The sequence below is a fragment of the Taudactylus pleione genome, unplaced genomic scaffold (genome assembly GCF_031769625.1).
Source record: "Taudactylus pleione unplaced genomic scaffold, aTauple2 ptg001314l, whole genome shotgun sequence".
In the NCBI taxonomy this organism is placed as follows: domain Eukaryota; kingdom Metazoa; phylum Chordata; class Amphibia; order Anura; family Myobatrachidae; genus Taudactylus; species Taudactylus pleione.
The window spans coordinates 10,579,079-10,592,554 of NW_028285714.1; the positions used below are offsets into that span (position 1 = coordinate 10,579,079).

Consider the following 13,476-nt stretch of genomic DNA (forward strand, 5'->3'; position numbering starts at 1 on the left):
ACATCATGGAGTTGGTTGATTCATTTTTGGGGTTAGAAATTACTTTTTTTTCTCACTTGTGAGGCCAATTTGGCAACTGTCACAATGTGAGTTTTTCTTTAATCTTCCTCTGGATCGACACATGTAGTATTTATAATATATTAAACTTATGTGTTTTATTGGTCATATTGACAACAGTGGGTACTGTAAGTGTTGCAGCATGAAAGTCTACTACTCTTTGGTATCTGAGAAGTCTATATATCCTGTGTCCATTTTTGCATTTCTTTACTCTCAATTTATTAATGAAATATGATACGCCTCATCTCCATAGGATAATTGGTATTCTATCTGAATTAAAATTGGTAATCATTGGTCACTACCATAGGCACCAGAACAGGGTGATAATGGGTCAGCCCACCCCCCTCATATATTTTAGAGGCACCAGAGGAGCGGTGGCCATGGTCAACCATGGGTGGTGCATTATATAATAGGTTGCACAGTCCCTGCATTGAACGGTGGAGTAGGAGGTGTAATGTGCGGCCTTTAAGTTAAAAGACCACACATTACACCTCTTCCTCTGTGCAGTGCATGGGCCGTGCAGCCTATTGATACAATTGACAGCCCCTGCTTTCTGCTCCACTATGGTGCTTAATCCTCCCTAGTGGTCCCGCCCTCCCCTTCCTCCATGGTGCCAGCCTCCTACTCCCACGTGCTACCAACCAGCCTCCACCCAGAAACAAGTAAGTTGGAGAGGGGAAGGGGGGATGCGGAGGGGGTGGACAAAATTAAATAACATCTTGCCCCCCCCAAAAAAAACATGAATTGTTCTGACGCCCCTGGTCATTACTATATTTTCTATTTACAAATTATATACTGTGCTTGTAAAACCAAACTGGCCATAATACCAACTGATTTTAGAAATTAAAGATTCATAGAATATACAGATATTCACCAATGAACTATTAACTTGAACAATCAACTATTTAGTTACCAGCACCGATACATTACTTTTAGGGCTTGTTTGTAATTATTTGGTGAATATTTGCTTGTTGTGTGCTACAATTCATGATCCAAAGGAAAACTTTAAATAAAAAATAGCATATGAAAAACACTCCAAATATGCATTTAGAATGTATGAATAGAATAGAGTAAACATGCCTTAATCACATTTAATTGCTTCTATTAAAAAAAAAAATCAGGTCTTTAGATGAATACAGTTTTAGATGGCAAAAAGTGGCATTAAGGAAAATGGAACTTGATAATATTACAATTGAAGCCATATTAAAAGTAGCGTATAACATACTGCTTTATACAGGACCTCTTTGAGCACTACAAATAGTAATATCTAATTATCAGGTTAAAGTGTATTGTTTGAAATGGTTGGGTATAAAATGCAGATGGCCGGAAAGCCGTCTGACTAAATCCTGATGCCGCAAGCCCAAATGCTGAAGATCCCGACTGGGGCTGGTAAGTACCCTAACCCTCCCCTCTCCCTCCCTACTCCTCCCTTAGTGGTGCCTAACCTAACCTCCCCCGGGGGTGCCTAAACCTAACCCCCCCTTCCCACACCCTAAACCTAACCCTCCAGGGGAGGTGCCTAACCCTAAATCCCCTCGGGGGTCCCTAAATCTAATCCTCCCCCCAAGCGGTTCAGCGCTAACACTGCCCGGCTTACCTTTGTTCAGGAAACCGTCTGTCTAGATTCCGGCATTGAGATTTTGATGCCTGTCTTTAGTCCTCGTGTCAGTATTTAGACACCGGGATTTAGTCAGACGGCTTCCTGGGTGTCGGCATTTTGACTTTAGCCCATTTGAAAGAATTCCACATGCATCTTGTATATTATATTAAAAAATAATTAAGACAAATCTGTGCAAATTACATTTACAAATGTGTACCATGTAGTAATACATCTTAAACTGGCAGCATCAGCTGTATGTTACATTTTTAGAGGAGGTTGTTTTATGACATGCAACCATAATTCTCAAAACTCACAGCCATTTGCTGTGCATTTCTATAGCATTTCATCACCATATACCACCATGTGTCTGAGGTCTTATCCATGCAGCATATAAAAGAACGGACCATTTTATTTTGCATACTGTATACAGTAGGTGCTCTATTAATATTATACTAGAGATGTGCACCAGACCATCTTTGGATTCGGATTCGGCTCTGATTCATCGGCCGGATTTGTATTTGCCAAAAAGCAGTGACCGGTTTTGGATTTGGATTTTTTACAAAAAATTTACAAAAAAAGCTAAAATCACATAATTTGAGCTTTTTTGTCCCTATAGTATTATTAACCTCAATAACATTAATTTCCAGTCATTCACAGTCAATTTAGACCACCTCACAGATCAGCAGAGTAACAGTACTTACACAGTATATACAGTGGACTACGGCCCAAGGAGTCACAGTGCTTGAATACACAGAGGGCTATGACCCAAGGAGTCGCATGGTTTGTATACACAAAGGGCTATGGCCCAAGGAGTCACAGTGCTTGTATACAGTATACACAGAGGGCTACGACCCAAGGAGTCACAGTGCTTGTATATAGTCGACAGTGGGATACAGCACAAAAATAAATATTTTTTAAAACTTAAAAAAAAAAATTAACTCTTTTTTTCCACCGAACCAAATGGGCATGAGTACAGCACAGCATACATCAGCATGCCTTGTACACACAGCCACTTGTGAGTATGGACACAACCAATTTAATCAGCAGAGTAGCGCAGAATACATCAATGTGCCCCCCTATACACAGTCACTTACCAGCACAGCCACTTGTGCGAGTCTGGAAGGGACACAGGCTACTACAGCCAATTTAATCAACAGAGTAGCGCAGTATACATCAGCGTGCAGTGTGTGCCCTACAGTCACTTTACCAGCACAGCCACTCTGGACACTTTAACATATGCAGAGAGACATTGCAGAGCAGTGTGCAGCATGCGTGTGAACAGTGAAATGGTGCAGAGTCCAGGTTATATAGAAACGAACTCTCGTGAGAATCCGAGGTTGGGAGGATGACGTTAAGCCACAAATTGGGATCATAGTCAGGAGGGAGCACCTGGTGTTCGGTGTTCCAGAGAATCCGAACCGCTCATCTCTACATTATACGCCATTTAACTTGCACACAGGTTTTAAGTAATATAATTTAGTCTTGTTTACACTAGAGTAGAATACATTTTACAGCTTAATAATTAATTGTTTTTTATTTGAGGAGAATACCTATCAATGACTACAAAGTATCACATGTACAATTAAAAAATATGATCTTATACAGTATGTTGCAGTTCACTGCTCACCTATCTGTAAATGTCACATCTATAATAAGAGCAGGATAAAATTAACTGTGTGTCTTCAAATGTATTGTTTTTTCAGTACAGCCCAAACATGTCAAGCATGAAAACACCATAGGTTCTATTACTGTTCTGTCTGATTCCTCAGTAAGCCAGTAACAAAACATTATTATCTCTGGAGCTCCTTCAGACCCGCACGCTAGATGCGTTCGCTCGCACCTAGCGTATGCAAATCCAGTGCACACCCAGCAAGGCAGGCGATCATACAGCAAGGCATTTGAACACTGACTATGTCTTGGCGTGCGATCACTATGTGTATGCAGACGTCCACCAGCCATTCATAAGACGCCCACTTGCGCATGTCATCTCCTGGAAGTGCATCAAACCATTGGTACATCGAGCACCATCGGATGCGATCGCAGCGCTTCAGGTTGACTATACCCTGCTGCAAGCACTGCGATCACTTCAGTGTGAAATTCAACTAGGTGACGTGTACAATGACACTGCCTGTTAATTATGCACCCCTCTGAAACACTCAGGCATGCCTGCCCTGCCCTTGCTACCACCCACAAATGGGCTCTCCTGTCACTCATTCAGATGGGTTGTCTATGCTGGGCGAGTGAACGCTTCTTGATCTTTCACAGTGATTCGTGCATGCGCATTGCGATGCACATGCATGCGCAGATTGAAAATATCAGCCAGCTTTGAGCGTTCGCATCCTAGCGAGCGGGTCTGTATCAGCTCCTCTGTACCATATAATATTTTGTCTTATCAATAGAGGACATTTATTACATGTCAGCCATTATTTTACTCAGATTTGATTTTAGACCCACCTGTGTTTATATGCAGGATTATATTCGATTTGTAGCATTATTACTAATTTTCTAAATATATGGGGCTATTTCTGAGTCAGGAGCAAAGCAAAAAAAATAAAGTACAGTAACTTTGCAGGACAAACCATGTTGCCATGCAACAGGTGCAAATATATATATATATATATATATATATATGTATATATATATATTTTTTTTTACATTGCAACTGTCATCTCACAGGCTGCGTTGTTTGAAAAATGACAGTTGGGAGCTGATTGGCTGGCACCTTATCACTTCCTTATCACTTTTCACTCTGTCTCCTAACACAGCATAGTAAATAGACCCCTAGATCTGAAAAACACCAAATATGTTCTTCTCCACTTACAGTATGGAACCTTCTTATATAGACAACACAGCAGCCTCAAAGAGAAGTATCTTTCTTCTTAATAGAAAAGACAATGAAAAAGAATGTAGACGGCACTGATGTTGCTATAAATCAAACAACTTGAGCTTGGCATTAAACATTAAGAGTATTATACTTTACTCAAACTATATGCATTAGGTCATTAAATACATATAAAGTATTATATAATAAAGTAGAGTTAAAAAACAACAGGACACAAAATTGTATGTAAAAAAAAAGTAGAAAAATATACTAGAGATAAAAGATATATAGTAGAATGGTTGGTTGCACTAGACATCTGTGAAGATGGGCATTCAGATCTGTACATTAAACCATTGCAAATTATTAAGCCTCTGGATTTTTTTCATTTTATTTATTTATTTTTATGATCATCATCATGACCCCTTCTCCTCTATATGAAATTCAAGAAACTGGTCTCTAAGTTCCCCCTAAAAAATGAAAACTAAAAAAGGTAAAATGAGTCAAGTTATTGAGTGATAGAAATAAATGAGTTGCAAAATTAGAAAGTTAAAATGTATACCTAAGGTTCCAAATCTGGATGGGAGACCTGACTCTTTTGAGTCAAATATTCTATAGAAAATATCTATCTGGTTTCCTAGTTTTTATAATATGAATATTATTCAAAAATTAGTGCCATTTGAATGATATCTTTCCAGAATACTAATCTCTCTTGTTCTCTTTTCATATATGAAATTTTAAAGTGTTTTTGTTTTGTTTTTTTATTTTTTTATTAGTTTTTTTCTGACTACGGTACAGTAAAATTAGAAAAGTTGTTTAGCTGTAAGTGTAAGGGAACTGTGAATATGTAAACTAAACATATAGTCTCAGGGTCCAAATCTGGATGGGAGACTTGATATATAGTATAATTTTGGGATTATTATTAATATTTTTTCTATTTAAAATTATCAAGTTAGTTGTATTTTGCAAATTCTTGTTTCTTACAAGTAGAAATACTGCCCCTCTCTATTCTTCTCTCATTGGTAAATGTATCAATCTACATGGTTAAATATCAAAATAGGAGTTAAGCTCTTTATACATATATCATACAGTATATTTGACACTATAAACGTATATAATTTAATATGCATATAAATACATTTATTTCTATATGAAATAAATGAACATTGTTAATGCTGACTTTTTAGAGATTCTACAAGACTTAAGTTTTTACATGTATGAAAAGGGATTTTATTTGTACAACTTGAGCCTTGTTTTAAATTAGTTTACTTGCTGTAATTGGATGTTTAATGACAATACTAATCAGATGTTGTGAGGGTATTTAAAGTACTCTAAGAATTTCATCCTTTTGATGAAACAGGGACACCAGATAAACATGTCAAGGCATTAGGTCCTAAGTTTGTTCACACCAGCAGTATTCCATAAGAACCATACAAATCTCTGATATACAGTGTATCCTTTAGCAAAGTTGAATATTAGCTGAACACTGAGCTGTTATCTAGAAAGGCCTGTCTGCTGACACAGGACTCCTCAATTCAGGCTTCAGTGACTGGCAACCTTTTAAGGTGTACAAGTGGAGGCAACTACTGTTGCAATCCCCATACACAAGTCCATCTGCTTTGTGACTAAGCTAGTGCTGTGGACACAGATTTATGGACACTTCCTTAAAGCAGCCAGTGAAATTGGGTAAATCTTCTCAATCTGCACACCCACTCTATGAATGCCAATGAGCTTCAACCACCTATTTCCTTTGGAACTATAAAATATACCAAATTTTCAGAGGCAAATTATTGGTTCCGTTGTACATCTGATTTATCTGTTTTCATGTTGCTGATCAAGAACCGCCACTCTACACTACTCTGACATCACTAGATTTTTTTTATGTACATACAATTTTGTGTATCCTGTTTTTTTTTTTTTTTTTAATCTGTTTCATTATATTATATATTTTATATGTATTTAATGAACTCATGTGTCTGTTTTATGAATAAAGTATAATACTTAGATTTGACATGACCCCCTCAACTTTATATCTCTGTGAAGGATGGTTTTACCAAGGTGCAAAGTTACTATCTGTTTTTGCTTTGCTCCTAACTCAGAATTGGCCCCTATTTGTGTACATGTTTTAGATTTTGTTTAAAGTAGACCAAACTTCAATAATACTGTACAGTTATATTAATATTCCCTGTAAAGATTAAAGACCCCATTTAACTACTGTCATTATTACCAGCAGCATATATTGTTTAGTATCGCAGTGATACTAACAAAAATATTGTTGGTATTTAACATTACTTACCCCTCCAGCATGGTCCAGCAACATCCCCCTCCTCTGCTCTGTTGATAGCAGCCTATAGCTGCCAGTGACAGGCTTTTGTGTTATGCGCGATGGCCAGTCTGCACATACGCCTAACATTTTCATCTGGTGGGGACTCGGCTAAAGCCGAAAAGGCTGTTGCTGGGTCCCCAATGCCAACAATGGGGACCGTTTCATTATCACCATCTATGGATGGTGGAAGCGGTACAGTGACAAACAGTGGTAAGCTAAGCTTACTGCTGTTTGTTAAATACTGACAGTTGTACATAACTCCTTTAGGGAGTAATAAAGTAGTTATGTCTCATTGTTCAATGGTGCTCTGAGATTGTACAAATGCCAAATTTCGCTGACTGCAACCTACCAAAATGTTCTTTGACATTTTGAAGTAGAAATGGGTGGTTTGCTCTAATTTTGTTATATATAATAAAGATACATAATACATTGCTGCTAACAAAGACAGCTTATTTATTAAAGTCAGCAAAAAACATGGCAGAATCCAATAAAACACTTTTAAATGACATGCTAATTCTAGAGTTATTATTACATTCAAGTAGTGGAGGGATGACAGTAAGACTCACTACAATATAATTTTGTCTGGCTTAGTTCCATTTTAAAGACTAAAATAATTAGAATATAGTAGTTTATTTATTTTTTGAACAGTCCCTTAATGTTTCTATACCTTGTTTCTACACAAGACCCAATTAAACTTGCTTTTTAAAAAAAATATATAATCTATAAAGCTCTGTATACTATTACTACATTGTGATTAACCACACACTGGGATTCCAGGTTTAATTGCACAATTTAGCTAAACATACTCCATGCTGTGTTAGTGCTTGGCGGATTACATACTGTAAAATGTAACAATTTGAGTTCTTTTGGTATTGTACTGTATCACTGTTTAGTCTGAATCTCAATGGCACTTACTGTGTTGGAACTTGGCTTTGATTTTCATCTTGGATTGCTCCTTGTCCAGATTCCTGTCCCACTCAGTCCAGCGCCTGATCTGCTCTTCCCTCATCTTGTAGAAGAGAATTTGTTTCTGCTCCTCATTGAGTTCAGCCAGAAGGTCAGGATCAATGTACATGTCCTTTAGAATCTGTTGCAACATGATGACTGGGAATCCTCTTTATAATGACACAAAGATGAACTTATTCTCATCAAACTTCAGTCATTGCCTCTCTTTCTTTAGCATACTTTGTTAGGGAAGTATATCTCGGGAATGAACATTAAGCTAGAAATTAAATGAGTTCTAAGTACACAATAAATGTGTAAGACTATAAGTCAATAAGCTTTAGTAGTGCCTAAGAATAATCGCTGCTGACCAGACATACCATAGACGAGACAGGAAAACAAATGTAAAGAGACAGCAGTGTAACACAGCAAGTATCACACTCCTTGCTATGGTTGATTTGTTTCTGGCTTTGAAGCAATGTGTGCTCAGGATAACAATGTTTTGAGTGATGTCATGGTTAAAAGTAACAGCTACACCAGCAATATCCATGTCACGGCTGTTCGTCCTTTGGGAACTGATCTCTAGTGACAGACAGGAAGGCTTGGTTTTGTTCTGAGTGCCATCCGATTACAGCACAGGGCAGCAGGGGATGAGATTTCACTCTTTATTGATTAACCATTCAGCTGCTGTGAAACCTGTAACACAAATATTTAATTTTCCTACAGAACAGTATACTTTAAGTAGTGATCTATAAGTACAACTGTATACAATTAGTGCAATTACTATTGTGCACTTAAGTACACAGTTTTTAGGAAGTTGAATGTTAATTGGTTAAAAGCTCAGGAGTTCATGTATTCAAAATACGGTGGAGAAAATACTTGACTATAAAAACTCAACATTGGTAAGGTTAAAGATGGAATTATTAGAAGATACAAAAAAAATAGATTATAATTTGAAACAGTTTTTTGTTGTGAAATGAGTATAATCATTGCCATATTTGTATATACATACACACCACACACATTTGCACAGTATGATCTACTTAAAATAATATGATGGGCTCACTTACCAATGGTGAAGCACAAGATTCCCATTAGTGGAAATGTGAACCTTGATTTGCACACTGGGACATAGATGTTGGCTACAGCATTAGGGTTCACTGAGCAAGTTATTACCACTTGGAAAAGTGGGGTAGAGGTTAGCCTGTAATTTAATTTAATGTAGAAATATTATTAAAAAACATATCAGGAATGGGACATTCTGTGTTATATGGATGGGACATTGTAAAATGACTTTGCACAAGCCCTAAGCTGGGCGAGAGCGGGTCTTGTCCTATACTTTAGATGGACCTGAAATGCCCCCTCACGCTCCTGCTTATGTTAAGCCATTGATTAGGGTAAAATGAGCAGTTTGTTAGGCTATTGAAAAAAAAAAAAAAAGTCAAATTCTAATGTGGCCCTCAGATAGTATATCCAGTGTTTCTAATAAGCTTCATATCTTTTTGTATACTGAAATGCATATTAATTTAACAGTAATTTATTTTTTTAGCACTTTATAACCATTCAGAAGGATTTTTCCTCCATTTACCAACCCTTGCTGTATAAAAGATAGTTTATACCTAGGCAACCTCTAAGTTATTTGTCAAACATTTTACCTTGCATTCAGCAAAGCCCACAATGAGAAATGAAAGGTGGTGCTTAATGGAATTGCCCTTGGGCCCTGCCTCCCACCCCTATGTTATATATTAAAAAGTACATGCATTATTTAACAAACTAAGCACTCAGCAACATGGACTGCTACTATTGTGAATGAAGTGATTGGCTTGTTTGGGCCCCCTCAAAAGAAGAAATTTTTCTGGTTTGTTCATACCAAGTTACCAATGGGCTTTGTTAATCATCCTTAAAGTTCAAGAGGTCATCATCCTCATAAACAGTGTTGTTAATAGCATCATCATCATCAGATAATATTAGCTCATCCCCACTGGAATCCACCATTACAGTCTGTTATAATTGGTGGCAAATGTTTTCCTAAAAGAATTAAAATTTTGATGAACAACAGTTTTTCCACATTTTGGGAAGTAGCCTCCTATCATGATCACTCACAAGGTTACCAGCTGTGCTAAACACTCTCTTTGATTACACACTGAAGGATGGGCAGCTTAAGAACACCATAGGTAGTTGGCATAAGGGGTCCAAATTGCCATTTTTTCCACACCAGCATTTAAAGGGACTTTTTTAGATGCTAATTTGTACATTATTTAATTTTTACGGGGCAGTTATGGGAAGTGAGGCCAAAAATCTCTTATCCTTCAGGCTCACCAGTTTCATATAGGCGACAAATAGAAGTGGTACCAAACAAATGGCCCTGTGCTTGGAAGAACAGATCTGTAAACTCTCGCTCAATGACTGACATCCCCAGAGCCCCTACACTCAATATGAAGAAAACCACAGGCCCTCTGGTAATCCCAATCAGGTCCGTCCTTTGTAATGCCAGATCTATAAGAAATAAGACTGCTTCAATTGCTGACCTTATTGAATCTTCAGATCTTGCCTGTATTTCAGAGACCTGGCTAGACGAAAATGCAGCACCTATCTTGGAAGCTGCAGTTCCAACAAATTATTCTGTCACAACCCAAGACTTAACCGCAAGGGAGGGAGAGTCGCCATCTGCTTTAAAAAAGCACTTAAACTTAGGGTCCACCAAATGGAAATTACTCACTCATATGAGTGCATTGCTGCGTGGAGTTCTACAGAATTTGGATTCAGAGTACTTCTCATTTACCGCCCCCCTGGATAAGGAAAGATATTTCTACAAGAATTGGCAGATATTGTTGCTGGAATAGTTCTGGAGCATCAAACATGGCTCATCCTTGGGGATTTCAATGCATGGGTTTATGAAGAGCTCTCACACCTTGGCCAAGACCGCCTGTGCACAATGAATGCTCTGGGCCTCACACAAGTCATTTCTTCTGCTACACATATAAGTGGTCACACTCTTGATCTTGTCTTCCAGATTGGATTAGAAGTCTCTGACCTAAATATAAACCACAGCAAGTGATCAGACCACCACTCAATTCACTTCTCAGTGGCAACACCTCAAAATAAAACTTTACCCATGGAGTTGACAAGGTATCATTAGAGGAGGGGCATGACCCTCCAGGCTCTGGCTGCAAACCTGGATCTTTCTGTGGTAATGGGGGCCTGTAAAGATCCTTGTTCCCTAGTCCATTACTATAACAGGGATGTAATAGCTGCAATGGATATTATCACCCCTGTGCGTATACGACCCCGCATACCACACCGTCAAGCCCCTTGGTTTGACAATAGTGTTAGTGAACTCAAGAAAAGGGGTCGTAAACTTCAAATACGATGAAGGAAGATGAACCTGGTTGAGGATAAGTTAACACTAATCAAGCATATTGGAGAATATCAATCAACAATCACCCATAAGAAAACAGAGTTCTCTTCAAATGAGATCAAGGCAGCAAACAATAGGCCAGCTCAGCTTTTATGCACAGTGGAAATGCTTTGCAAACTGGCATGCATGCAGCTTGATGAAACCCTTTCCCAGTCAAGATGCAATGAGTTTGCAAAATTCTTTGCAGATAAAGTATCCTCCATCCGGGCTGGAATCCCCACAGTGCCAACAAAGTAGTGCCAAACTACCAAGCCTGCCAAAGTAAGCCTTGCTAAAATTATTAGAATTCTGTGACCCACCACCTGTAATCTGGACCCTGCCTCAACCAAGCTTCTCTTAAGATGTATGGACATGATTGGCCCTGTAATTGCAAAAATAGTTCAATGCTCTTTGCAAACAGGCATTTTTTCGGAGCCATTAAAGGAAGCAATTGTTTGAACACTTCTCAAAAAACCTAATTTACCCTGACTGTAGGACCAACAATAGACCAATATCAAACCTCCCTTTTCTAGGAAAGGTCATTGAGAAAGGGGTGGCAATGCAACTGGAAACCCACCTGTCTACCCATGATATGTATGCTCCATTCCAGTCAGGATTAAGGAGAATACATAGCACTGAAACAGCCCTGGTATGTGTGCTTAATGATCTTCTGATTGCAAGAGACAATGTTGTTTATTCAATTTTAATCCTTCTGAATCTCTCTGCAGCATTTAATACCATGGATGATGGGATTCTAATTGAGCGCCTGAAAAATTTCTTTGGACTGGCTGCCAAAGTCCTTAGTTGGTTCAAATAAATTCTGAATGGCAGGTCACAGAGAGTTTCTTCTGGAGTAAACTCTTCATCACCAGTGCCACTTCTATGTGGTGGCCCACAGGGTTCTAAACTATCTACCATGCTTTTTGCAGTATACATTCTACCATTGGATGAAATAATCAGACATCATGGCCTGGTCTACCACTGCTATGCAGATGATACACAACTGTACCTGTCCTTTGCTCCAGGTACAAAGGATCCCATAACAACCCTAAATGGCTGCCTAGCTGAGCTTTAGGAGTGGATGAGTGTCAGTTGGCTGTGACTGAACCCTGATAAAACAGAGGTCCTTATGATATGTCAAAGGACAGGGCTACAGCATAGCCAACCAACAGAACTTACACTTAGGGGTTCAGAATTACAAAACACTGAACATGTGCAGAATCTTGGTGTAGCCTGGATAGTGGCTTGACACTTAAACATCAGTTATCAGCCACAATCAAATCCTCATTCTTTCATCTGAGGAACATAGCCAGAATCAAGCATTAATTCCCTCAGAAGATCTACATAATGTCATACATGCATTTATATCATCATACCTAGACTACTGCAGGGCCCTCTACCTCGGTCTCCCAGCAAAAGAATTGCACCACTTGCAGATGGTACAAAATGCAGCTGCCAAGCTATTAACCAACCAGTCCCAATCCAGCCACATAACACCCAATCTCAACTCCCTTCACTGGCTGCATGTCAGATGGTGAATTGTTTTCAATATTGGCTTACTAACTTTCAAAGCCCTACATGACCAGAGCCTAAAGTACCTAAAGCAACTTCTGTTTCCTTACTGTCCCACTCGATTACTGTGATCCATTGACGAAGGACTATTAACAGTACCTAGAATCTCCCAGAATTCGTCTGGGGGGTCGAGCGCTCAGCTTTGTGGCTCTGACCTTATTGAACTCACTTCCATGCACAGTTTGAGAGGCCTCCACTCTAGAATCCTTCAAAAATAGACTCAAAACTCACCTATTCACCCAATCATTTCACTAATGTCCCTTGTTAAGCTTGTTTTGTGTTTTGTACTGCAAAGGCAAATGTAAAGCACTTTGAGTCCTTTAGGAGAAATGCACTATATAAATAAAATTTTTATTATTAATTATTATTACATTATCATTAAAGTAATCTTAAGGTGCCTACACACTTACCAATCTGCAAACGATCCGACACCCTTGAAACTCCACCCCGGCAGCTCTGCACATGATTTGGTCCATCATCTAACGATCTATCGTGCATCTCTTTCTTTTTCCAGTGCATTGTGTCCCAGATTGCCAGATCTGCCCTACAGCATGGCAGATCTGACAATGCAATGTGCAACCAGCGGGGATGCGCATCGCATCGTGATCGTGAGTGGGGACTCACAATTTGGGCATTTTTTACACAATCTGTCATTCTGACGCGTCGGAATAGGCCAGATTGTTTAAAAAAAATTGGTAAGCGTGTAGGCACCTTTACACCATTCTATTGATGCTTACTTTATCAGAAGGAATCACTGGAGATGT

The 13,476-nt window shown here is 38.7% G+C and overlaps 1 protein-coding gene across 5 annotated transcripts in view; it reads right to left on the bottom strand.

Annotated features, from left to right (window-relative positions):
• The window catches only part of SH2D4B (SH2 domain containing 4B), a 277,198-nt gene that overhangs the window by 219,734 nt on the left and 43,988 nt on the right, over positions 1–13,476 (bottom strand). For 3 of the 5 annotated variants that reach the window (XM_088463102.1, XM_088463101.1, XM_088463105.1), the window contains one exon: positions 7,717–8,439. The exons of the other annotated variants lie outside the window; for them this stretch is intronic. In XM_088463102.1, the coding sequence (XP_088319228.1) occupies positions 7,717–7,900 (184 nt within the window). In that variant the 5' untranslated portion in view covers positions 7,901–8,439. The remainder of the gene's footprint in view (positions 1–7,716; positions 8,440–13,476) is intronic. 5 annotated transcript variants of the gene reach the window in all.